At 37.3% G+C, this 23,866-nt stretch overlaps 4 protein-coding genes across 5 annotated transcripts; 2 read left to right on the top strand and 2 right to left on the bottom strand.

Moving 5' to 3' along the window:
- Positions 1-439: 439 nt before the first annotated feature.
- On the bottom strand, positions 440-4,124 carry LOC147869703 (nucleoid-associated protein At2g24020, chloroplastic-like). The gene is made up of 7 exons (XM_087332172.1): positions 4,015-4,124; positions 3,737-3,870; positions 2,030-2,130; positions 1,232-1,271; positions 1,013-1,084; positions 870-926; positions 440-758 (listed from the first exon to the last, which is right to left on the bottom strand). The coding sequence occupies exons 1-7, from the start codon at positions 4,070-4,072 to the stop codon at positions 693-695; spliced, it is 528 nt and encodes a 175-aa protein (XP_087188298.1). The 5' UTR covers positions 4,073-4,124; the 3' UTR covers positions 440-692.
- Positions 4,125-7,816: 3,692 nt separating this feature from the next.
- On the top strand, positions 7,817-13,855 carry LOC147869702 (ATP-dependent zinc metalloprotease FTSH 9, chloroplastic-like). The gene is made up of 13 exons (XM_087332160.1): positions 7,817-9,357; positions 9,830-9,895; positions 9,977-10,099; positions 10,461-10,526; positions 10,617-10,802; positions 10,918-11,004; positions 11,084-11,197; positions 11,280-11,404; positions 11,484-11,592; positions 12,568-12,693; positions 12,804-13,127; positions 13,255-13,378; positions 13,482-13,855. The coding sequence occupies exons 1-13, from the start codon at positions 8,080-8,082 to the stop codon at positions 13,598-13,600; spliced, it is 2,847 nt and encodes a 948-aa protein (XP_087188286.1). The 5' UTR covers positions 7,817-8,079; the 3' UTR covers positions 13,601-13,855.
- A 1,833-nt stretch (positions 13,856-15,688) lies between these two features.
- LOC147869701 (large ribosomal subunit protein uL23-like) lies at positions 15,689-18,043 on the top strand. The gene is made up of 3 exons (XM_087332135.1): positions 15,689-15,842; positions 17,255-17,615; positions 17,839-18,043. The coding sequence occupies exons 1-3, from the start codon at positions 15,827-15,829 to the stop codon at positions 17,921-17,923; spliced, it is 462 nt and encodes a 153-aa protein (XP_087188261.1). The 5' UTR covers positions 15,689-15,826; the 3' UTR covers positions 17,924-18,043.
- A 1,548-nt stretch (positions 18,044-19,591) lies between these two features.
- On the bottom strand, positions 19,592-23,866 carry LOC147869700 (pentatricopeptide repeat-containing protein At3g53360, mitochondrial-like). 2 transcript variants are annotated; one of them, XM_087332125.1, is made up of 3 exons: positions 22,937-23,866; positions 19,909-22,834; positions 19,592-19,810 (listed from the first exon to the last, which is right to left on the bottom strand). In XM_087332125.1, exons 1-2 carry the CDS (start codon positions 23,788-23,790, stop codon positions 20,602-20,604), a joined length of 3,087 nt encoding a protein of 1,028 aa, XP_087188251.1. In that variant the 5' UTR covers positions 23,791-23,866; the 3' UTR covers positions 19,592-19,810; positions 19,909-20,601. The 2 variants fall into 2 exon arrangements, with proteins under 2 accessions (XP_087188251.1, XP_087188243.1); XM_087332117.1 differs by having other exon boundaries at positions 19,909-23,866.

Below are 23,866 nucleotides of genomic sequence, written 5' to 3'. Positions count from 1 at the left end.
TTTTAGAATGATGCTTGGCCAACGAAACAACCTATTCATGTTTGGGAACCATACATGTCCTAGCATCTTTAAAGAGAGAAGAAAGTAAAATAAATCACTTGTTGGTCGAAGTTTCAATTGAAATGTTTGGTATTCCAAATCCAAGGATATGGTGTATGGCATTTCTCTCCTACATCTAGGCAATTCCACATTGTCATATCATCTTACCTTATACATGAATGACACTTTTTAACCACCAGTTCGGATATAGGGTTTAGCATCTAAGGCTTATGGTTTATGGTATGGGGTTCAGAATTTAATGATTACAGTTTAGATTCAATATTTTGGTCCTGCTCAAGTGGATCAAGGTTTCACTTCATGGTCATGGAATTGTTATTATAGCTTCTATTGACAACGAGACTTGAACAAAGCAATATATTTGCTCATCAAACTTCACATATCCATTAGCAAAGTTTTCCACTAACATAAAGAAGATATAGAAGAAAAAATCATTTGAGTAACTATAATCAAAGGTTCCAGTAAGATTTTTCATCAAATGTGTATTGCATATATATTATAAGATTATCCAAATTATACATCTTTTCAACAATACATTGTAAGTTTACACTCTACAACTGAAATTTTAGCATGGTATATGCAACTGCATGAAGAAAAATCTAAACCCAAAAACGTCAATGTAAACAGGGATGGTTTCACTTCACAAGTCCTGGAGGCACCCCGAGACTTTCAGCTAGGTTCTTCATTCGTTCTTTCATAGCCTGCATGATGCCCATGTTAAATACACAATCCAACTTAAATGCATATTAACATCCATTTCAGCCACCATAAATAGCGTAAGATTTCAATAAACAAACCCCTCAAAGACTTACCTGGACACTCTTTTTATGTGCTGCTTTGTATGCCTCATTCACTAGGAATGCAACTTTCTGCATCATAGCTTCAAAATATTTGTTAGTTTTTTAACTATTTCTACAATTAATCAATCAAGATTGATTACTTTTTTAGTGCACACCTCAGTTCCAAGCTCCAGGGCTGCTTCAGTTATATCCACACTGATGGGTTCTTGGTTTCCTGATAACGTCACCTACACATGTAATTGAGTAGATATGACATGAGTGTCCGAAACAAAAGTATCAAGTAGTAATTCTAGGCCATAAATTATTATAAAACTGATAAAGAGTTGCTGAAATCCAGTAGTTTAAAATTTAGATGCGGTTCTGACATCTTTTACCTTGATTAATTCGCCTTCACAGTAACCATCAAATTCTGCACTGAAACAGGACTCAAAATTACAGATGTTGTAGTAGCTTTACCTAAATAACTAACTTTTTCTTTTGATTTCACATAGTGAACTTAAAGAAAGTAAACCAAATCAATAAAGGCATTAAGTATTCACCACCTAATTCCCAACTTCAAAAGCTGGGAAATTTGTTGGAGACAATAAAGTGATCAGAAAATGTCATTATGAAAATAATTAGATTCATTTTAAACTACAAATTTCACATTTATTGTCATCCCCAAGTTGTCCTACAAGATAATATTGCCATATGAAGCCAACTTGAAAAGATAGTCATGAGAAACCTGGTGTTTTACTTTGTAATAATTGCTGCACAGAGCAGTTATAAACTAAGACCAATAATTTGATAACAAACTTCTTTCAGCCCAGCTATGAATCTGTTTGGAGGAAGCCAGTTGTCCAGTACAATGTTGTTGATGACTAGTTCCATTAATTGTGACATAAAACGTTTCAATATGAAGACATTGATAATTAGGTTGATGAATTGCAAGAAAAACTGTTTTTTCTAATACACTTCTATGGCATATCAAATGTCTTCTCTCCGCCTCCCCAAATCTTCTTCAAACACCAACTTGTGTTCCAATTTCAGGCCCACACATCATAATTCCCAAACTTGCAACCGGAGAGATTCTGGAATAGTATTCAGTTTATGGACTAGCTTTGACATACCAGAAAATATGAACATCTTCTAAAAACCCTAATGTTTCCTTAGAATTTATGTGAGAGAATTACGCAGCGAGCTCCTTTTGAACACGAACTGATTCAACTTGAACTACCTGTTGAGCTTTCCTTACAGTCTCATACAGGCCCTGCATGTTACCAAATGGTCCTGCCTGCATTGCAGAGAAGAATAACATGTCAAAATGCAAATCTAATTCATATCGCATCACAGTTCGATCCATGAATATGCCTACAAGTAGCACAAAAGTAACAACGAGATGCCACCAAACCATTCATAAAAACATAAAGGGAAATTTTTCCTGAATGTGCCAGGTATTGAGAAGTATCAACAACTTATATAAGATTTTCATATCTAACAATGGGTCTCCAGCAAATTAGATTGGAAGATGACAACCTCACAAAGAACTCACAATAATGAAGCACAGAAACTTGAAAACTTTAGTCACAAGAAAACATCAGGAATATTCTTCCAAAAGCATATCAAATCCTTAATCCTGAATAACCTCCACATCCATTATTTCTAAATGCTCCCAACAACGATACAAATACTACAAAGATTATTGCAATAATATCTCTCTAATCTAACATCTAGTACCCTAAACTTCTTAATCCACTTATGCTACCGTATACCTTTTTATTAATCTCATCATAATCCACTTACTTTCCCCACCCCTTCATTAATATCTTCTGGGTCAACTTAATTGATTAATAATCCTCTTTTCTCATTCTAAGACAAATAAAATGAAATTGTCACATATGTTATTTGTATTTTTGAATGAATAGATACTGAAAGCATATTTCTGAAATTTCCCCTACCATAAAATAAAATGTTTACATCAAATGCTCCACAAACACATACAAATGCTACAACTCCATTTCAAAAACAATGAAGTACCCAAATGCTAACAACTTCATTAAGAAGGCAAATAAACACCTAAACCGTACAACTTCATTTACAAGACATATAAGTGCCCAAATGCTACAACTTCATCTACAAGACATCAGAATGAGTATCAAAGGTTTTCCTGTTTTTCATATAATTAGATTTTAACTTGTTTTCTAACTTAAATGAATAATTTAGCAAACAGTACATACCTCACTGATCAAATGCTACTAGTTGATTTTAAAGACATAGAAGTACACAAATGCTAGAAGTTCATTTTGAAGATATATGACCATCCAAATGCTACAGCTTCATTTAGAAGATATCTACACATGTAAATGCAACAACTTCATTATGACGACAATCAAATGCTACAACTTCAATGAAATGACAGACAGTCACCCAAATGCTATGAGTTCATTTTGAAGACATTCCTCAAATGCTCCAGCTTCATTTCAAATATATCAGTGCACCCAGATATTACAACTTCTTTTTGGAAGACATAAAATGCTACAACTTCATTGAGAAGAAATGAGCCTAACCAAAAGCTACACCTTCATTCTGAAAACATAAAAGTACTCAAATGCTATGGCTTCATTTGGAATATATCCAGGCGCCTAGATAGTAGTACAACGCTATTTTTGAAAACGTACTAATGTTTCAACTTCATTGAGAAGACGAAAGCGTGACCAAATGTTAAACCTTATTTTTGAATAAATGCATACAACTTAATTGAGAAGACATGTGAGTACTCAAATGCTACAGCATTTTGATGACACACGAACAAAACAAAATCGTTCAGAGTATATAAAAGCAACCAAATTCTAGAACTATATTTAAGAATACATCAAAAGAACTTTGGAAAAACAGCCTACCTTCTTAGAGACGTCATCTGGATTTTCATTGGTCTCTTTCTTTCCTCTTCCAAATAGACATGTAACTCGAAGTGTGGTTTTGCAGGCTACTCTCTGTAGTGGTAAACCAGAAGGAGACCCTAATCTGGAGACGCCTGTAGATAGAATAAATGAAATTCTGAGCTTTTGAGAATATGCATCTCCTAATTATGGCAAATAAGACAGAGCTGAAGTACGCATTTAAAAATGTGTGTGTGTCTGTGTGTAAACATATGAACGTAAAGTATGTATGTATGCACCTGTAGCGGAGGATTTTTGTAAGAATGAGGAAGATGTGGGCGATATCAAGCTCGCCATGACTGTGCTATCCCAAGGCTATGTCAAGATCACATTGAATGAAAGAGAAGGAAAAAACACTACCATGTGACATTTATGAGAATACCCCTGGATTTCCACTAAAATACCAAAAATACCCCTCCTACTTCTCCATTGCCTCTCTTCACAAACTTCTCTTTCTACTACCCTTCCTTTTTTTGTTGTGCACGCATATTTTTTTGGGAAAAAATGTCGAGCAAACCATCTCCGGTTGCAGCTCTAGGGATCTCATTTTACAAAATTTCGCCATCTCCTCCCAAATGGCATTGATTACAGCCCTCGATGCGAGAGAAACACGTTCAAAAGGAAGGAATTGATGGTCCTCCATGTGTCCAAGGCTTTCGAACACGTGTGACATTACATTAAAACCACTTAGAAAAGAGTTATGACTTGTTTTGTTTTTACCCATCAACGCGTGTAGGGGAGAAATGCTTCACTTATCCATAGACGATAAACTTTGTAAAGTGCCCATCCCAAAAATAACATAGCATATGTCACAATCGATATGGTATATGTTATGATTATAATATTCAATATAGGTTCCTTCATAGAAACAATCAATAATAATCGTTTTCATGATTTAAAAACAATTTTGTGACCTAGAGATATATGAAATATGTACCAAACATGTTATTCTTTCACAACTCGTAACTCGTCCTTGATGCTACAAACTAGTGGTTACAATTGTTATATTGGGGAGGATCCGTGTGCATTGATTAATTGAGAATAATGTAAGGGAGAAAGAATAACTGTTAGTATGTGCGTGCGGTGTGATGGATTGTTATGGGGGTGAAAATGTGCAAGTTTCCTAAATATATTGTTGTGTGATCAATTATGATTCTTATGGGTTCATAATACTAACCATTATTACCATGGTCAAGAAGCATGATTTAAAGATCGACAATGTTGGTTCTTTGGTAATTGGTTGGCTAGTTTTTGTGAATCACTGGAACCATATGGTTTAAGCACATAAATGAAAAGAAAGGGGTTATTCTGGAAAGAGTGGGTTCAACCTCTTAGTAAACATCAACAATGTTAAGAGTTCGTTAGGAATTAAACGAGATGAATATACATGTAAAATGGAGACATGATCTCCTCTCCACCATTTATTGCAATAAAAACATAATGTATGCTTCGAACGATTACTTTGGACACTACCCCAGGAGGAGGACATGAAAAGCATGGTCCTATTTGCTCCATGAGTCCCTACATAGTAGTTTGGGGAACTTTGACATCTCCAAACACCTACTTTTAGGTGTCCATCAACCATATGCTTACCATGAACTACATGCAATTTTGTCATATGCTCCCATGGACAAGGATTTGTGCATTGACAAGTTGTCCAATCCAAAGCATGCTTTGGAGTTAGTCATTCTACCATTCATTGTACGTTATGCATCGAGTGCACCTATATACCATTCTCAATCATTGTGATAATGTTTATTGAAACTTTGATGGATGGCTCTCTTGTTTCCCCTATCAACCATGCTTGAGAACAAGGGTTTTCAATGACTAATAGGAATAAAAATAACAAATTGAAACCAACTCTCTTGAAAACCTAAACTTTATTGGTGGTTGTGGTCCATGACTCCATGGCCATCATCATACGCTAAATGAAAACAAATTGAAAAGATTATGTGGAATGCTGACTTTAAAGCTTGGAATAATAGCTGAATTGGATCATTGACCATGACATAATGTTAATCAATGATTATGTCGTGACATATGTGTTAAAATATCATCTTCGTATTATATTATATGAATTTATGTCGTGCTTTTGTTTAGGGGTGGATTGCATCATCATTCTATGATATTATGATAGTTTATTTAGTCATTTTTATACTACATGAGCTAGGAAATAAATACATGGCATTTTATAGAGTATTGTATGGATTTATTAAAGTATTTGAGAAATTTGCACTTGGACAAAATAACAATATTTTTAGCATGTCATTGGATGGCCAACTTAGAAGTTTGCCATTCCAACAAGTCAGCCATGTTTTAAAACCGCGCATCCCATGAAATTGTAGGTGACATATAAAATTCTACATTTGACATCCACCATTATTTCCGTGTCTTGCAACGAACTACATATGTTATTGGGCCATTGGCACTAGTGAGACATCAATTCAATTCACCACACTGGACTTGATTTGGGTTAGCTTAGGCTCATCAATACATTTATCTTGTTGATATGCAATGCAATCACTTGTTGCTCAAGGCACTTTACAAACATTCAATATTCATGACATAATCACAAACATGATGCTTTCTAGATTATATTGTCATGTTCAAATAATTTTGAGGTCACAAGATTCCAACCGTCCATATAGGAAATCACACAACACATTGTCTAATGAAGAAAGTAGTAGTTGGAAGCTCATGATATAGTCGGTATATGATCCAAGGTATTTGTGAAGAGTACTATAATCAAATATATAAAAGTGGCATGCAACTAACGGTCGCGAACAGTTTGGTTTGAATCGAACTGAACTGAGAAACCGTGGCTTAACAGCTTAACAGTTTAAACGGTTCAGTTTCAACAGTTAGAAACCGCGGTTTAAATGTTTTAACGATTTTTATTTAAATTTTTTACAATTTTTTAAAAGAATCTTTTCATTTTCAAGCCTTATTCTCACATTTTAGGAAAATCTTTAAAATTTAAAATAATGAAATATTTTTAAATTGTAAATTTGAATTTTGACCTAAGTTGAAAACCGAAATTGTGGTTTTAACAGTTTGGTTTGGTTCAGTTCAAGTTTCAAAAAAATAAAACGGTTTGGTTTTGACACTCTCAAACCGAAGCGAACCGTTGCAATTTTACATGCAATGAGGGTCTCAAAGTTTGCACAATACATGACAACAAAAGACGAGGAGCATCAATCACATTAATTATAGTACATTAATCTCTCGCAAAACAAAGTTTTGATGCATTCATGTGTTGTGGGGTTCAACCTTTCAACATGGCCCTTGCAAAATTCTCTAATTACACATGGCATACAACAATCAATATATTTAGGAATATTAACACATACAACTAGACGAGCATTGTAATGTAGGTGGAAGTCCATAATGTCAATTTTCACCATGGTATGCTTCTTGGCGAGGTCTGTTTTTTGTTTTGCCCATGTGCTCGTCCACGATGCCACGTACATATATTCCATTGCATCCATCATCCATGTCATGGTGAGGATCCCATAATTTTTTTTACTTTGATGAATGGGTAAATACCCCATCTTGTTGTAAACCAATTGTCTCATGGGCCAATTTTTGTCTTAGAAGACGTCAATATATCTTTCTTTCTTTCTCGAGCTTTTTAGCACGCAACGTTAAATGTGGACCAATCATAATGATATGCATCGTTGGAAGTGAGAGTCTGGTGTCGTGTCCACAGGTGATGATGTTGCTTTGTACCCTCCCCACGGAGCATACATATAGCATTGACATGTATTGCGAGCACAACCCTTGTATCACCACTCAACCACCCATCCGCTCACCCACTCACACGCACATCATTACATATGTACATACTTGCTTGTTCGTCGTATACATACTTTTATGCTTCCTATACATACATAACATACGTACTTACGTACATATATGTATGTATACATACATGCATGCATACATACATGCATACATCGATGCATGCATACAATGTAGACACATCCATAAATACACACAAAGTATGGCTACCATTGTATTGCGATATCCTTCACACCATATCCCTCTCTGTCTCTGTCTCTGTCTCTGTCTCTCTCCCCTTCAATCCCCGGGATTCGAGGGTTTCGTTTTTTTATCTTTGTCTCTCGAATTGGCCTCCATTGCAGGAGTCGCTGTTGCTCATTTTCATCGCTGATCCAATCCGATCGCACATTTTGTATAGATACATCTGGTATTCTTCTTCCACTTCTTCTTCTAGGTTTCCGCTTCCTTTCCTGCAGGGTAGAAAAACCACAGCAGGATCTTTTGGGTATGTTTGTTTAGCAATGACTATGGCGGTTTTATTCACGAACGCGTGTTGTGGTAAGTACAACCTCTTGGAACTGCATCCCACAAATTATTCAGATAAAAAACTCAAGTTTCAATCACAATTTAGAGATACCGATCGGAAAAACCTCAAGTTTCGATCACAATTTCAAGCGATTGATCTGCAAACTCTCAAGTTGCAATCACAGTTTCGAATGATTGATCATCAAAGTCTCAAATTTCGATCACAGCTACGGGGCATTGAATGTAATCTTGAATTTCGGTCCCATTTTCCAGGGGCCAATCAGAAAACTCTCAGATTTCATAGGTTCAAATTTGAAATTCGATCAAGATATCAAGAGATAGATCAAAGGCTCAAGTTTCGAGAGAAATATTGTGTTGAAAGGCGATACTTTGTAGCTGCACTGCCTTCCCATGGAAAGAAGGAATCCGTGGTTGGAATGAAGGATTCATTTGCTGGAACGAAAAAACTGTCTGTTCAACTTCTGATTGGGAGGAATAGATCATCACCATTATTTGCTATGACAAATTCTAGTGCTCAAAGTTCATGTGAAAAGCAACCTGATTCTTCTTCAGGTACCTCTAGTACCAGTTCATCATCAAACTCGAGCTCAAGTAATGAGGATGACAGTGGAAGTGATGGGAACAATAATAATCCTAGTTCATCAAGTAGAAGGCAAGAACATTCATCAGAGCACAATTCGAGTTTTTGGCAGTCTTGGAAGAGGCCATCACCCTCAAAAAGATGGAATTGGATATGGAATTGGAAGAATGGAACTTCTTCTCTTCAAGCTCATGAAGTGGGAGCTTTTCTTCTACAATTGAGTGTTGTGATTTTCTTGATGCGTTTGCTTCGGCCAAGTTTTCCAATACCTGGATCAAGGGCTCCAATAGAAACCCATGTTTCGACTACCTATGTCAATGTTGCTTTCAGTGATTTTCTTCATCGAATCAATTGCAATGAAGTTGAGAAAGTAGAAGTAGATGGAGTTCACTTGACATTTTCACTTAGGCCAAATGCTCGAGAAGTTGTCTTGAAGGAACAAATTGCTGGTTTACTCGCTGAAGAAGAGCTCTCAAAAGATGTCAGTAAATCTCATTCAGTTGATGGAGAGACGTTAGCACCATTAATGAAATCAGCGTCAGTCTCGAAACATATCGTCTATACTACTATCCGTCCAAGTGACATGACAACACCTTATGAGAAAATGGTTGACTATGGAGTTGAGTTTGGTGCTCCTGATAGGAGATCCGCACGGCTTCTCAATTCAGTTTTGGTAAGAATTTTCTTTCACAATTTTCTTTTGATGGACTAAAAGCTGAAAAGTATGGATGGATGAAAGAGGTGGCGTTGGGCAATGTTTGTTGTAGTGTGAATTCTTGTACTTATTCATAAGGATCTCTTTGTATGGAGAATGAAGTAAGAAGAGAGGGATTCCAATTCATTGATATTATGCTAGAATTATTTTAGTTCACACAATAGACATTGATATAGAACTGAGTAGAAAGGAATGAAATATATCTTGATGCAATATTATTGAAAATTTGGAGGAGTCATTTATTAGTTTTTTTTCTCATCCTCCCATAACTATAATCACAGATATAATATTTATCCATAAGAGAACCTTGGGCTTGAAACACTGCTGAAGAAAACAGAAGACCTTTGCATCGATGTCACTATCTCCTCATTAATACACAAAATTGTCAGATGCTAACTGCAACAAACTGACTTATACTGTCTAAATGCAGATAGGGCTCTTGTACATTGGCCTCATTGGTGGTCTACTTGGGCGTATTCCAATCAAATTCCCACAAGTAACGTATTAGCATTTATTCAGGCATTTTCTTCAAGCAGGGAAATCTGTTAGTATTGCTTATTTTCTATAATTGCTGTAGCGTTCAACTGGTAGATTAAGACACCAGAAAGATGTGAGTGGAAGCAAGGAACGAGGGGGTCAAATCACATTTGCAGATGTTGCAGGGGTTGATGAAGCTAAAGAAGAGCTGGAAGAAATAGTGGTATGTGGACATGAGGTTTCTCTTGTTCACTTTAAGATTGAACTCTCAGTATGGTCTTCTGAAGCACTTAGCATACCGTGCGCTCGTTCTTTGTAGAGTTGTTGGGAAATTTACTGTAGTTTAAATTAGATGATTAGTTATGGAGTACAGTAGCTACAACACATTGATGGTTACATGCCAATTACATTTTATCGTACCTTATAAGTGCTATTCTCTTCTCAGAAGGTTTTTCATTTATTTAGATGGGTATAAGATGAGTATCTGATTCCTTAAATGCTAAGGCTATTGAATTGATATTTGTATAAAGTAATGTGCCCTTTCATGTATCTTAGTAATTTGTGAGTTTCTAAACTTTGAGCAGGATTTCTTGAGGAGTCCTGAGCGCTATTCAAGGCTTGGTGCCCGACCGCCACATGGTGTGCTACTGGTAAGTTTCTATAGCCAGATTTAGTAGAACTGAGCCATAAATAGTGATTTTATCTACATGTGAAACCGAGTTTGATCCTTTGCTTATAAGGTTGGTCCTCCGGGAACTGGGAAGACATTGCTTGCCAAAGCTGTGGCTGGTGAGGCAGATGTACCCTTCATTAGCTGCTCAGCAAGTGAATTTGTCGAACTTTATGTAGGCATGGGAGCCTCTCGTGTGCGCGACCTCTTTGCTAGGGCAAAAAAGGATGCTCCATCAATTGTATTCATTGATGAGGTTAGTTCTTTCTTCAAGCTGATTTGGCTTTAAAGTTCATTATCATCCAAACATTTCAGTAGGATCGATAAGTATTACATGATTCCGAAACATTTTGAATTGATGTGATTTACAGATTGATGCGGTGGCCAAGGGTCGTGATGGCCGTCTTCGTAGTGTAAGCAATGATGAGAGGGAACAGACTCTTAATCAGCTTCTAACAGTAAGTAACTGGAGAATATATGTTGACGCTCATTTCCACGGAGTGGTATGTGATGGCAGGATTGTAGTTATTTATGTAGGAACTCGATGGATTTGATAGTGCTTCAACAGTGATTGTACTAGGAGCTACAAATAGAGCAGATGTATTGGACCCTGCATTGCGTAGGCCTGGTCGATTTGATCGCATAGTGATGGTACTTTTATTTTTGTTTTGGTTGTATATATAGATATTTGTAGATAACGAGTGTAACAACATAAATCTCCAATCATGTACAGGTAGAACCTCCAGATAGACGTGGCCGAAAGGAGATTCTTGATGTTCATATCACTAAGAAACAACTTCCTCTAGCTGCTGATGTTGATCTTAATACAATAGCTGCATCAACATCAGGATTTACTGGGTATTTCCATTTCTACATTGTACGTGTATAGTCAATGTAACATGTGTATATCAATCTAAATAGTATTTTTATCATACAGGGCAGACTTAGCAAACCTCGTTAATGAAGCTGCTTTGCTTGCTGGACGGGCAAACAAGACAGAGGTGGAGAAAGATGATTTTTCACGAGCAGTGGAGCGTGCTATAGCGGTGAGTGCTCATTCCATTAAAGATCTAATCATCAGGGGCTATACTTTGATGCTGGAAAGTTAGGACTGGATTCTTCCCTCAATTACTGAGTTGGAATTCATTCTTTGGATGCTGGCATACTTTGTGAATATAGGATTTTGTGAGTAGATGCAGTAAAGAAAATTCAGGCCAACCATTTCTCCAGATAAGGCCATGATGAAATGTGACATGATCATGATATACCACTCTCTTAGATTTTAGTTGGAGGTTAGATGATGAGAACCAAAGTCTTCTCTAGGGATAGTCAAGGAATGTATGAGCACATAAGAATGATGTCAAGGAACTTTGCCCACTTTAAATCTACCAAGAAGTAGAGTAGATTTGGTTGATCTCAAAGCGTCCCACTGCCAGAGAATTGTGTTGAATTTGAAGTGTTTGCAATTGAATTTGTTTTGAAGCTAATAGAGTAGACCTCTATAATTTAGTAACTTTTGATGGATTCAAAAACTTCAAGGTCTCTCTTATAGCGGGTGGAAGTAGAGGGCAATGCTGGCTACAAAGAGATCATAGAGTTCATGCTTGACAGCTCATGTGCTGGATGCAGCTATAATCATGTGGAATCTTACTGGGTGCTGCATGAAACTTACTGGTTTATGCAAGACAATTTTATCGATCAAAGGTTTTTTGCAGAAGAGTTAACAGAGATATTTAATATTTGAGATTGATGTGTGTGGTAGATGATTATATTTCAGATGAAGGTGGCATAGTAGGGATTAACCTTATTCATGTTGGTGGGATTGAAAATTGAATTTAGAAGTGGGCGAAGATTAATCAGAGAGCAACAAGAAAATATTCCAGCAACTGGCCATTCTGATTATGCATCTTTGACCTTGAGGAAATATGCAAAGTTGTGGACTGTATATATGTGTATATGCTAATATATCTATAACCTAACTGGACACTTTGAACTTAAATCATAATCATTTCCCTATGCAGGGTATAGAGAAGAAACGTTCATCCCTCCATGAATCAGAGAAAGGAGTGGTTGCAAGACATGAAGCTGGACATGCTGTTGTTGGGACTGCAGTTGCCAGCCTTCTTCTAGGCCATGCCCGTGTCGAGGTATATTATGATCCCCTGAAAATTGTACATTTTAACTCATAGTTGTAGGAATTTCAATATTTTTCTCTATAATTTGATGAATATTTTATTTTTATTTTGAAATGTGACAGAAGCTTAGCATATTACCTAGATCTGGTGGAACTCTTGGATTCACATACATCCCACCCACCACTGAGGATCGGTACTTGCTTTTTGTGGATGAGCTGAGAGGACGCCTTGTGACGTTGCTGGGTGGCCGAGCAGCTGAAGAAGTGGTGTATTCGGGTCGGGTCTCTACTGGTGCTTTGGATGATATTAGAAGAGCCACAGATTTTGCTTATAAGGCAGTTGCCGAATATGGACTAAATGCATCGATAGGTCCCATTTCTTTGGCAACCTTGTCTGGAGGGGGTCTAGATGATTCTGGGTCTGCTTTTCCATGGGCTAAAGATCAGGTGATTATCTCAATGATTGTCATGGTTTCCTATTTTCCTTTTCTATTTAAATATGCATATACTATTTTTAAATTTTTTGTATCATTTATTGATTTGTTTCTTCTCTATTCATGCATTGGGGAAGCAGGGTCACACAGTTGATCTTGTTCAACGGGAAGTAAGAATTTTACTGCAATCAGCGCTTTCAATGGCCCTCCTTGTTATACGTTCAAATCCTGTTGTTTTGGAGGGCATCGGTGCACAGCTTGAAGGTATTATGACATCCTAGAAAAATATATTCTTCTTTGAAAATATCTTCCTTCTTGATGACACATTGACATCTATGCATCATTATTTCTGATTGTTTTGCCACAGCTGATGACAAGATTGAAGGTGAGGCACTACAACATTGGTTAAACCGTGTTGTAGCTCCAGTGGAGTTGGCATCGTTCATTAAAGGTGATTGGCTATTACCACATGACAAGAGCCTATAGTGCAATGTTCACTACACTTCACACCGTCAGTGGCTCATGATGTGAGAAGATGGCACATTAACATCTGTGAATCATCGTCGTTGGATGTAAAATCTACTTGGCTGAAAGTGGCATGACATTCGTGAATATTGAAGTGTAATTAATATCTGTAAAAATGGAATGATCGAATCCAGATAGTTTCTCATCTGAATGTATAGATGTAATAACTATATTAACAAGACTAATATATTTATGCTTCATGGGGAAGTTCATGCATTGTGATAATCAATTTCAGTTTACTGTGGTATGCAGAGTCACCTACAAAAGGTATCATTATGAAGTTAAATGAGGATAATTACAATGGAGCTTTGTCCATGTGATATCACGAGAGAGAGAGAGAGAATTTATACAATGTCCAATTGCTTGTCAAAATTGGAGTTACATTTCTCAAATTTGGCAAGTTTTATCACGGAGTTATTTGACACCTAGACAATGGGTGTTTGCACAATTTACACAGGCTGACCCAAAATCAGAGATGGAGATTGTTTTCCTATTTTTGAGATATTGGGGATTGCGTCATAATTGGAACATGCGCAACGCTTTTGTATTCGATGGTAGACATGGAGTGAAAACATATCTACGAAAGTTGAAGGGAGTACTAATGTGGCAATTTTCTTTATTGGAACAAGTGGAAATTCTTTCCTTGGTTGAGTGTTTGTCTTGCCTATTGGCAATTCAACATGTTCCACTACCCATGTAGTGTAGTGTGGTTAGTGTGTGACCATACTCCACTATCACACGTATTGTAAGTAGTGTTTTTCACACACATTTATTAATATAATTGTGTGTTTTCACCAAAGAGAGAGAGAGAGAGAGAGAGAGAGAGAGAGAGAGAGAGATTTGAACCATCCTTGATATTAGCATTTTATGAGTTTTGGAGAGTACGATGGATGCTAGATGAGACGTATAACTATTAACAACTGAGGTAGAAATTTTGATTCTTGATGGACTCAAGTTCAACTTAGCTTTGATAGGTCGGAAGTGTATAGGTATTGTGGTCTTCATTCAACTTGCAAGTTCATACTTGAGTTCCTCTATATACCATCAATCATCATAAATTACAGCTCGTTCCATGTGCAAATTAGGGACTTAAATAAGCTTTGATGTGGCCTTACACTGAATATGAAGCATGGGCGATATCTTGATATCTCGAACACTTGCTCAACAACTTTAACACACGAATCTCTTAATGTGTATTACTTCCTCGTTGACTTTCTCTTCCCATGGAATTTGCATGGCTTAGCCCATTCAATATCTTAAACACGTTGAACATGCACAAACCAATAGCTGACAAAGCCATCTAGGATGAAGTGATTTTAGGGGGTAATAAGTAGGGGAATGTACTTCACTCAGCATGCATCAACCACGTTGCCAGATGAAGAGGTAGTTATAGGTAAGTTGTATGTTGATTAGCTTATTATGTGGTAACATGAGATCGAACAAACAAATTCCATTAAAAGGGCATATTTGTGCTATTGAGGGTGTCCAAGTGTAGCCTATTTATAATCATCAACAATGATTGAGCATTCCAAATTTACGTGAATCATCAAGTCCAAGGGGATTGTCCATTTTAAAATCCTTTCCACATCAAATTCTCTTGGATCATAATAAAAAAAAGTTGTATCTAACACATGGACGTACGTTTCCTGACTGACTGAAACTACCCGTTTTTCTATCAAAATAGATAATGTGGATGAGCTTGAGGTTGTTACGAGATAGAGGAACCTGGGCAGTCCTAGAGATAGGAGACGATTACCAATTAGTTTCATCTATGGAAATTCTTGGGAGATGTTCATATATATGAGCCAAAGACAAACTTTTGGAGCATCTGACATAAAAAATTAGACAATAGAACTCGAAGGTATAGAAGGGTGTTTGATTTGAGCTCCATCAATAGCTAGCTACTACACACACATTAGGGGCACTCGAGGGATTTTAATATAGCTTGGGAGGGGTACAGTGTGGAAATACGTTATAATAACATGTGAACGGAAGCGAGGGCAATATTACTTGGACATAGATAACGTGCGTGTGTGAACACGCCCTCCATTGGAGGACATACCTTCCTCCCCCTTTTACAGAACAAAAACCCTAATTCATTCCTTCTACATCCTCTTCCTTCATATCCCAGTGCATCGTCTTCCTGCTCCTTTCTCTCCTTCTCGCCTTTCCTGCTGTTGCGCGGCCATGGCTCCTCCCAAAGGTTCTCTTTCTCTCTCTCTCTCTCTCTCTCTCTCTCTCTCTCTCTCACACACACACACACACACACACACACACACACACACACACACCCCATACACACACTCGCGCACGAATCTTCTTGTAGCCTCCATGCCAAGGTGAGTTCCTGGCATTTGTTTTAAAGGTTTGGGATCTTGCCTCCTGCTACGTACTTCTCCCTCCGTGTGCCATTTTGTTGTTGTTTTTGTCTGACTGATTTGAACTAAACTTGGAATTTTCTTTCTTCGAGGCATCTATTTTGTTGATTCTGATAATAAATCCTATTTTTTGCAATAAAACAACTATTTTGCTCCATCAACTCTGTGTCAGTCCGTGATTCTGCGTTTTGTGCTTTGTCTTTCGCCTGTGATCCGAGAACCTAGTTTTATGCTCTATGAGTAATTGTTGTCTGTTTACTTGCTGTGTTATTTTAATCTAATGTTCAGATGTGTGAATAGTGACTAAAGCTTTCACCTAAGTTATTTTTCGTTTTCTTGAAAAGTGTCGCGAGAAAAGATAATCACAATGTTGACAAACAACTGTTTCTATGCCTCTGCTCTAAACTAGTGTCTGGTTCCACGTTTATGACTTCATTCGCGAACCAAGATTTCTATTTACTCAATACATGGTAATAATTTAAGTTAATGTGCCTGAACATTGGGATTGGTCTCGAAGGGCTTTTGTGTCATTGTTCGATGTTTGACACTTCAAAATTTAGATTCGAAATCTATGATTATCAACCTAGTGTCTCCTTTCGGTCAATTAGGCTTTTTTCTTGAAACTTCACCCACATTTGTTCATCGGTTAGAGTCATTGTTATTTTCAGTATGATTTGAACGCTCTATCGTCTGAAGTTTTCATTCTTCAAATCTTTAATCTATACTGTATATCCTGCATAAGCTACCTGTACTTGCGCAGTGTAATTGATTAAATTACTGCGTTATATAGACAGTGCTTAAAAGGCTGTTTTTTCACGGCTCGAAATCTGTCCTTTGTATTATAGAGAGAATGATGAATTTTGATTGTTTTCATTTCAGAAATGAGAAACTCATTTATGACCTTATGTTTCTTCAATGTTTTGTCTGTGTTGCCCTCTACCATTCATTTTCGCATTTGTTGGCTTTTACATCGGTTTCGAATATATACATATTTTCATTATCTAGAAATCCTTTATTTATTAATTTGCCTGATGTCTCCATTTGTACAGCTCTGATGCACAATTTCCGAGTCGTTTTTGTTGGATCCAAATGTTCTCTAATAATATTCTATATTCCCATGCTTTTGTGTCCATTTTATTATCTGTGCTTTGTAAACTGGTCGTTGTTATGATATGCTTCTCTGAAAATTGTTCAAGTACAGTCAACTAAAGGTTTGCTTGTCAACTTGATTATCCAGCTGCAGTTGCCAAAACAGATTCCAAGAGTCAAGCTGTGAAGGCAGCAAAGGCCCTCAAAGCCAACTCCCACCTTAAAAAGAAAACACGGAAGGTAAGAACTTCAGTGACATTTCATAGGCCTAAAACTTTGAAGAGAGCTCGTACCCCCAAGTATCCTAGGATCAGTGCGCCTCCCAGGAACAAACTTGATCACTATGAAGTACTGAAGTATCCCCTAACAACTGAGTCGGCAATGAAGAAGATCGAGGATAACAACACCCTGGTTTTCATTGTGGATCTTCGGGCTGATAAGAAGAAGATCAAGGACGCTGTGAAGAAGATGTATGATATTCAGTCAAAGAAGGTCAACACATTGATCACGTGAGTGTGTTTGTCCTTTTTCCCTCTCTAGGACTGATGGTGTTTATAGCTAATATTTGTGTGATATTGTTAGTCTGTATTTATCATTTAAATGTGTTATTGTTATATTTGACTTGTTGCAGTGTTTTTTTGTGAGGTTAAATTGTCATCGTCACTTGTTGCAGTGTTTTTTTGAGGGGTTAAATTGTTTGAATACTGAGACATTGTCATTTCCTGTTTCCAGGCCGAAAGGGCTGAAGAAGGCATATGTGAGGTTGACCACAGATTATGATGCACTCGATGTAGCAAACAAGATTGGAATAATCTAAATCCATGGCATACGTATTTTAGGGTTAGATTGCAAATTTTGAATCTTTGCATCTCTTATGGTGATATGTATTCAACTCTTCAGAATAGTTTCAATGAGACCAATTCTTATGTTTATTTTATATGATTTTGAGTTTATACCTTGACCTGTTATCTATCATATTTTGTGATGCATTGGTATGTAATTGCCGTTCATTTCTAAGTTGCATTTTCAAAATAAATCTAGTTTTGATATGCATAATTTTTGCACATGTCTAGTCTTGTCTTAACATTATTTGATGGTCTACATGCAAGGTTGTTTGTGTGCGTGTTTGTCTACTGGTGGTGTCCTCTTTTGCCACATGAATAAAACAAAAAGTATCACCTGAAGATGCTATAATGCTGAGAAATAATTCGACTAACATTGTTATGTTAACATCATACTTTGTTCAATCTCAATGAGATGCTGTGGTAGCTTTGTACTGGGTGGTTGGCCAACTTTGATAGGAACGCTATTGTAGTTCTGTGTCTTCGTTGAAATCAAAGTCTTAGTGTGTTTTAATAGATTCTGCATTCATAAACGAGTGTATTAATAGTTTGTTAATTATCCATTTGATACAATCTTGAAACAAGGGATGTCATTGAATCTATATTTCATTGCATTCAGGGTGAATCATATATGGAAAAAATGAATACGGGAATTTATTGGATAATAATTAAAATTTATTAGCCAGGCTATGCTGATTCTGCATTACAAAGTAAACTTTTATGGCCTGAGGCCTTTCTCCCCCCAACTTGTAACGAGTCTTCCCCAACTGTAGTGGTTATAAGGGGATGTGCCATATGTGGTCACCACATGAAGATTGATGTTCATTGGTGGATTTCAGGAAAACGACATGTTTGCAAGTAAAAAAATTTCATTACTTTTGTTTTATCTGGATATCCAAGAGTTTTGCTGAAATAGCATCAGCATTAATCCTATCAAGTATATTTGCAGATTCCATTATCACTATCAGGCATTACTCATGGCATAGATGCCCAATATTGGGTGAAATAAATAACGTGGCTATGGTTCTTTTTAATATAATTGGCACAAAACCCACCTGACAAATTTGAATTCACCTGTGTCATCTCCCAAAAAGGTCTTCGATTCTTGCTGGAATGTATCTCAGATCTTGATCGTGCAATCAAACCAGTAATGCAAATGTAGAAAAAAAAGGTCCAAAAGAATTTGAAACTAATTAGATAATGGAAATTAATGTTTAGTTGATTGTAATTATAGTTGGCATCATGTGGATTATTATCTCTATGGATATTTTGAGGTGGGAGGTCAAGCAAAAGATGGGTGGTGGCTTATCAGAGGTTGATATATAATATAACATTTAGTTGAGAGTAGTTCATAATTATAATTAGTATTTGCACGTATAATATTTCAGTGGGATTGTTTATGTAGGAAGTTTACACAAAATGTATGGTGAGATGATGGCACACAGAAGAACAACTTGCGAGGAGAAATGTATGCAGAGGGGTGAGGTGTGTCAATCTCTTAAAACAGATCCAGTGGAAATGCGTTTCAACTCTTTCATAGCTATACCTTGTACTTGGCTAAAGTCTTGAGAACGTTTGAACATGGATTACACCTTGCTTATAGAAGACCTGAAGTTGTGGTATGCTGACTGTGTGAATTGCTAGTTCTGTTAAAGATCCACCGCTCAGGTTCCTAAAAAAGAAAATTAACAAAAGATACTACTTAAATCTGAAAGAGCAGATAACATAATATCGTGAAAGACAACACTTACCTCTTAATTTTGTGTGGAAGTGAAATTTGAAGACCTCTCTTTGCTATCATCATTCTCTAGGGAATTTTTAGATTGGAAGTTTCCTGCATCGACGTTTTCCTTAAATCCAACCTAAAACATATTGATATGGTTCAGTTAGTGCTGGGTAATTCCTTTCATAGACATCTCAAAAGCATTAACTAATTATACTACCATATGAGACTTGATACCAGTTTGAGCATTGATTGGATCTTCTTGTCAATGCTTACCAGAGCCTTGGTATCATGGCTTTACAGAGAGATATTGCATAAAAAGCTTCAACCATTACAACTTGAAGAGGCTAGCTTTAATTTGTTTCTCCCAAGACATTAGATGTCAAGAGTTTGCCAGAAAATGTTTACATCCTCCCGTTGATATAAATTTAAAAACTAGACAGCTTTGTGGTGCCGATTACCTCAGCAAAGTAGTGAGAGATAATCACTTCATTGCCTGTTGATGCATGGTAAGGATTTGAAGAGACCGAGGTCAATGAAGAGATTTGGCTCTTTTTACTGACCTGCTGACGCAGCAGAGCGTTCCATGTTCGGGACCTTTGTTTCACATTGTATGTAAATATATGTATGTGAATCTTTTGTCTCATTACTTTTAGATGTGAAGGCGAACAATGACCTGCATTTCAATCATCTTTCACCAATACCGATGGATTGATAAAGAGCATTGTGCTCTATGCAGCTCTCCTACCCAGTGTATGTTGTGTATGCCTCAAAAAAAACATCTGCATTAGGCACACGTCCTTGATCCTTCATATGTGAATTCAAGATATCCAGTATTAAAATGTACATCCTTACATCCTTGCACAACTAACCTTGAACATTTCTTTTCACTTCAATTGATGCCTTGGCAGCCATTTGGATTATTTCTTGTCACGCCAGACTTCTTTGGATCAATTTCTTGCCTATTGATTTTACTTCTGCATGTATCCTCATCTCTTCAATATTGTTTGCATCACCAAATTTACCTGCACTAGTGTAAATATCTGCCATCAATAAGTAGGAACTAGCATCGTCTTTGTTCAGTCTGAGAAGCTGTTGAAAGCACCTTTCTCCAACATTTACTTCCCCATGGATTTTGGAAGCACTAAGCAAAGTTCTAAGAATTTCTTCACATTGTAGACAATTTCTCCCTTCTGCAAATTGTTCTGCCTCACAAACATATCCTGAACGCCCAAGAAGATCAACCATGCAAGTAAAGTGGTCCCATGTTGGTTTGATCCCATGCTCTATCATTTGCTCAAAATATTTTCGGCCCTCCGAGACTAGGCTGGCATGACTGCACGCAGCAAGAAGACAAATAAACGTGATACCATTTGGATTTACACCTTGCTTTTGCATTTCTTCAAAACATTGTATTGCCATGTTGCCCGCATGATTTTCCCCATTTGCTTTTATCATTGCATTCCAAGTAGCAACATCTCGAAATGGGAGTTGATCAAAAACTTCAGTTGCTTCTAGAAGCGCACCACATTTAGCATACATACCTACCAGAGCACTGCCAATGAAGGAATCTGTTTCTAGTGCTCTTTTTGTTGTTTCTGCATGTATTTGCCACCCAATTTCTAGTGCATGCACAATTCCGCAAGATTCCAAGCTACAAGCATACGTGATGGCAGCTGGCAGCACCCCCTCAAGCTGCATATTTTTGAAACATTCAAGTGCTTCCTCACCAAGTCCATGATCTGCATATGCTGCAATCAGAGCATTCCATGAAACTGCAGTTCGGATTGGTTGTTTCTCCAGCACATCCCTTGCTTCTTCAACTGACCCATACTTGGCATACATATCCACTAACATTGTCTCGATGTAAATATCTTCATCAAAACCTCTTTTCACTAGTTCAATATGAATTTCCTGACCTTCTCTGAAGACACTTCCTACGCTACAAGCTTGTAAAGTAGAGATATATGCCTTAATACTAGGAGAAAAACCTCCTATTCTCATCTGTTCTAGATTGCAGACAGCTTCATCAGCAAGCCCTTTTTCTGCATATCCTACAATCAGTGTGGTCCACAGGGCTTCATCTTTTGAAAGCTCGTCGAACAATTTATGAGCTTCTTCAAATAAGCCACACCTGGTATACATTCCCACTAAGGCATTTCCCACACCAAAGTCGCTTTCTAGTCCCCTCTGGATGATTTCACCATGTATCTCTTGGCCCATTTGTAAAGACTTAATACTACCACAAGCTCTCAAGCCACTGGAATATGTGGTGTAACAAGGAGCAAAACCATCACGCTGCATTCTTTTGAAACAGCTCAATGTTTCCTCTGAGAAACCGTGATCCTCATAGCCAACAATGAGTGCAAGCCATGTACTTGCACCTTGAGCAGGAAGCCTATTAAAGACTGCCCATGCTTCCCTGAAAAAACCAGATTTCATATACATGTCCAACAATGCACTAACAAGGGTAAGCTCCCCCTCTAACCCCATTTTCACTAGTTGAGAGTGTACTTGTCTACCTATATCAGTTGCTCTCACCAAACCACAAGCTTTTAGGCTGCAAATATGAGCGACTAAATCTAGGTTAAACAAACCTATCTGCATTTCCCCAAACCTATTGACAACTTCATCATATAGCCCCTTTTCGGCATATCCTGTAATAAGTGTAGTCCATGCAACTACATCTTGAGTTGAAAACTGATCAAACAACCTTTGAGACTCAAAAATCATGTCACATTTTACATACATGCCAATTATTGAATTATGTATGTCAAGATCTCTTTCCAACCCAAGTTTCACAATTTCAGAATGCATTTTCCTACCACTTTGTAGATGACTTCTGGCACTGCAAGCTTTCAAGCAGCAGGAAAATGTAATTGCAACTGGAGAGACACCATCCTCTTGCATTCGATTCAGAGAGTTCAAAACTTCTATCACAAGACCATGGTCAGCACAGCCTGAAATCAGTGCATTCCATGCTGCTGAACCTCGATTTGGGAGTTGGCTAAGCACCACCCATGCTTCTAGAAAAGACCCACATTTCGAATACATGTCAATAAGTGATGTGCCTACAGACTCATCCATCTCTAAGCCCATTTTCAGAGCCAACGAGTGCATTTCTTGACCTGTTCCTAAAGCTCCTCTTTCATAACTGCAAGCTCTAAAAATGCACAAAAATGTTATAGAAACTGGAGCAATTCCATCTCCTTTCATTGCTTCCAAGAGAGATAATACTTCTTCAATAAACCCATTATCAGCATACCCTGTGATTAATGAAGTCCATGGAATTACACTGCGAACTGGAAGCTGTTCAAACAACATCTTTGCTTCTAGTAGAGACCCACACTTTGCATACATATCAATGAGTGTATGACCCACATATATCTCTCCCTCCAATCCTCTAACCACAACTTCACCATGTATCTTTTGCCCTATTTCTACGGTTCTTGTAATACTACAACCTTTCAAGCTACATACAAATGTTCTAGAATCCGGATTGAGACCAGATAGGTGCATTCTTTCCAAACAATCCAAAACCCCCTCTACAAAGCCTTGATCTGCATAGCTAGAGATGAGGTTTGTCCATAGAACAACATCTCGAAGTGGAAAGTTTTCAAACACACAAAAAGCATCTAATAAGAATCCACATTTTCCATATACATCAACAACTACACTCCCAATGAAAGGGTCTTGATCTAACCCTTCTTTGACAAGGGAAGCATGTATTTCTCTGCCTTTATCAGCATCGTTTAGAACAATGCAACCTTTTAAGAGAGCTCTATATGTAAAATTCTTGGCTTGAACTCTTTCTTCTGTCATTTTCTCATATAATTCTAAGGCAAGAAGCGGCTCACCACAATCTATATAACCAGAAATGATTGAGCTCCACGCGTACCTGTTTTTCTGATAAGCTAATCTGTCAAAAGAGTATCGAGCAGATGATAGGCTTCCACAATCAACCAGCAGCGAGACGAGATAGTTTCCTAGAACATAATGTGATTCCAAGGAATCCTCGCATAAGAATGCATATATAATTCTTGCAAGCTTCAAATCCTTCCCTTCTCTGCATCTTTGTATTATATTGATGATACCATCTAAAGCGGAGGACTCTGCCATAGCTTCCCAAACAGAAACTTTGAAGAATACTCAATTGACTGCGTCATAGACAGAAGCTTAGAGAGAAGAATTCTGA

The sequence above is a fragment of the Azolla caroliniana genome, unplaced genomic scaffold (assembly GCF_043228905.1).
Source record: "Azolla caroliniana isolate FFs.n. ecotype wild unplaced genomic scaffold, voAzoCaro1.0.p SCAF_1, whole genome shotgun sequence".
NCBI classification, from domain to species: Eukaryota; Viridiplantae; Streptophyta; class Polypodiopsida; order Salviniales; family Salviniaceae; genus Azolla; species Azolla caroliniana.
Note: the sequence above shows the minus strand (reverse complement) of the source record. Positions and strands in the feature narration are given on the sequence as shown.

Coding starts and splice junctions, on each gene's coding strand:
- LOC147869703 (XM_087332172.1), bottom strand. CDS start 4,072: ATGGCGAGCTTGATATCGCCCACATCTTCCTCATTCTTACAAAAATCC. Junction 2,131..3,736: donor CAGATGACGTCTCTAAGAAG/GTAGGCTGTTTT, acceptor TCTGCAATGCAG/GCAGGACCATTTGGTAACAT. Junction 1,272..2,029: donor GTTCAAAAGGAGCTCGCTGC/GTAATTCTCTCA, acceptor GTCCTGTTTCAG/TGCAGAATTTGATGGTTACT.
- LOC147869701 (XM_087332135.1), top strand. Junction 17,616..17,838: donor AAGGTCAACACATTGATCAC/GTGAGTGTGTTT, acceptor TCCTGTTTCCAG/GCCGAAAGGGCTGAAGAAGG.
- LOC147869702 (XM_087332160.1), top strand. CDS start 8,080: ATGACTATGGCGGTTTTATTCACGAACGCGTGTTGTGGTAAGTACAAC. Junction 11,005..11,083: donor CTCTTAATCAGCTTCTAACA/GTAAGTAACTGG, acceptor TTATTTATGTAG/GAACTCGATGGATTTGATAG. Junction 13,128..13,254: donor TTCCATGGGCTAAAGATCAG/GTGATTATCTCA, acceptor TTGGGGAAGCAG/GGTCACACAGTTGATCTTGT.
- LOC147869700 (XM_087332117.1), bottom strand. CDS start 23,790: ATGGCAGAGTCCTCCGCTTTAGATGGTATCATCAATATAATACAAAGA.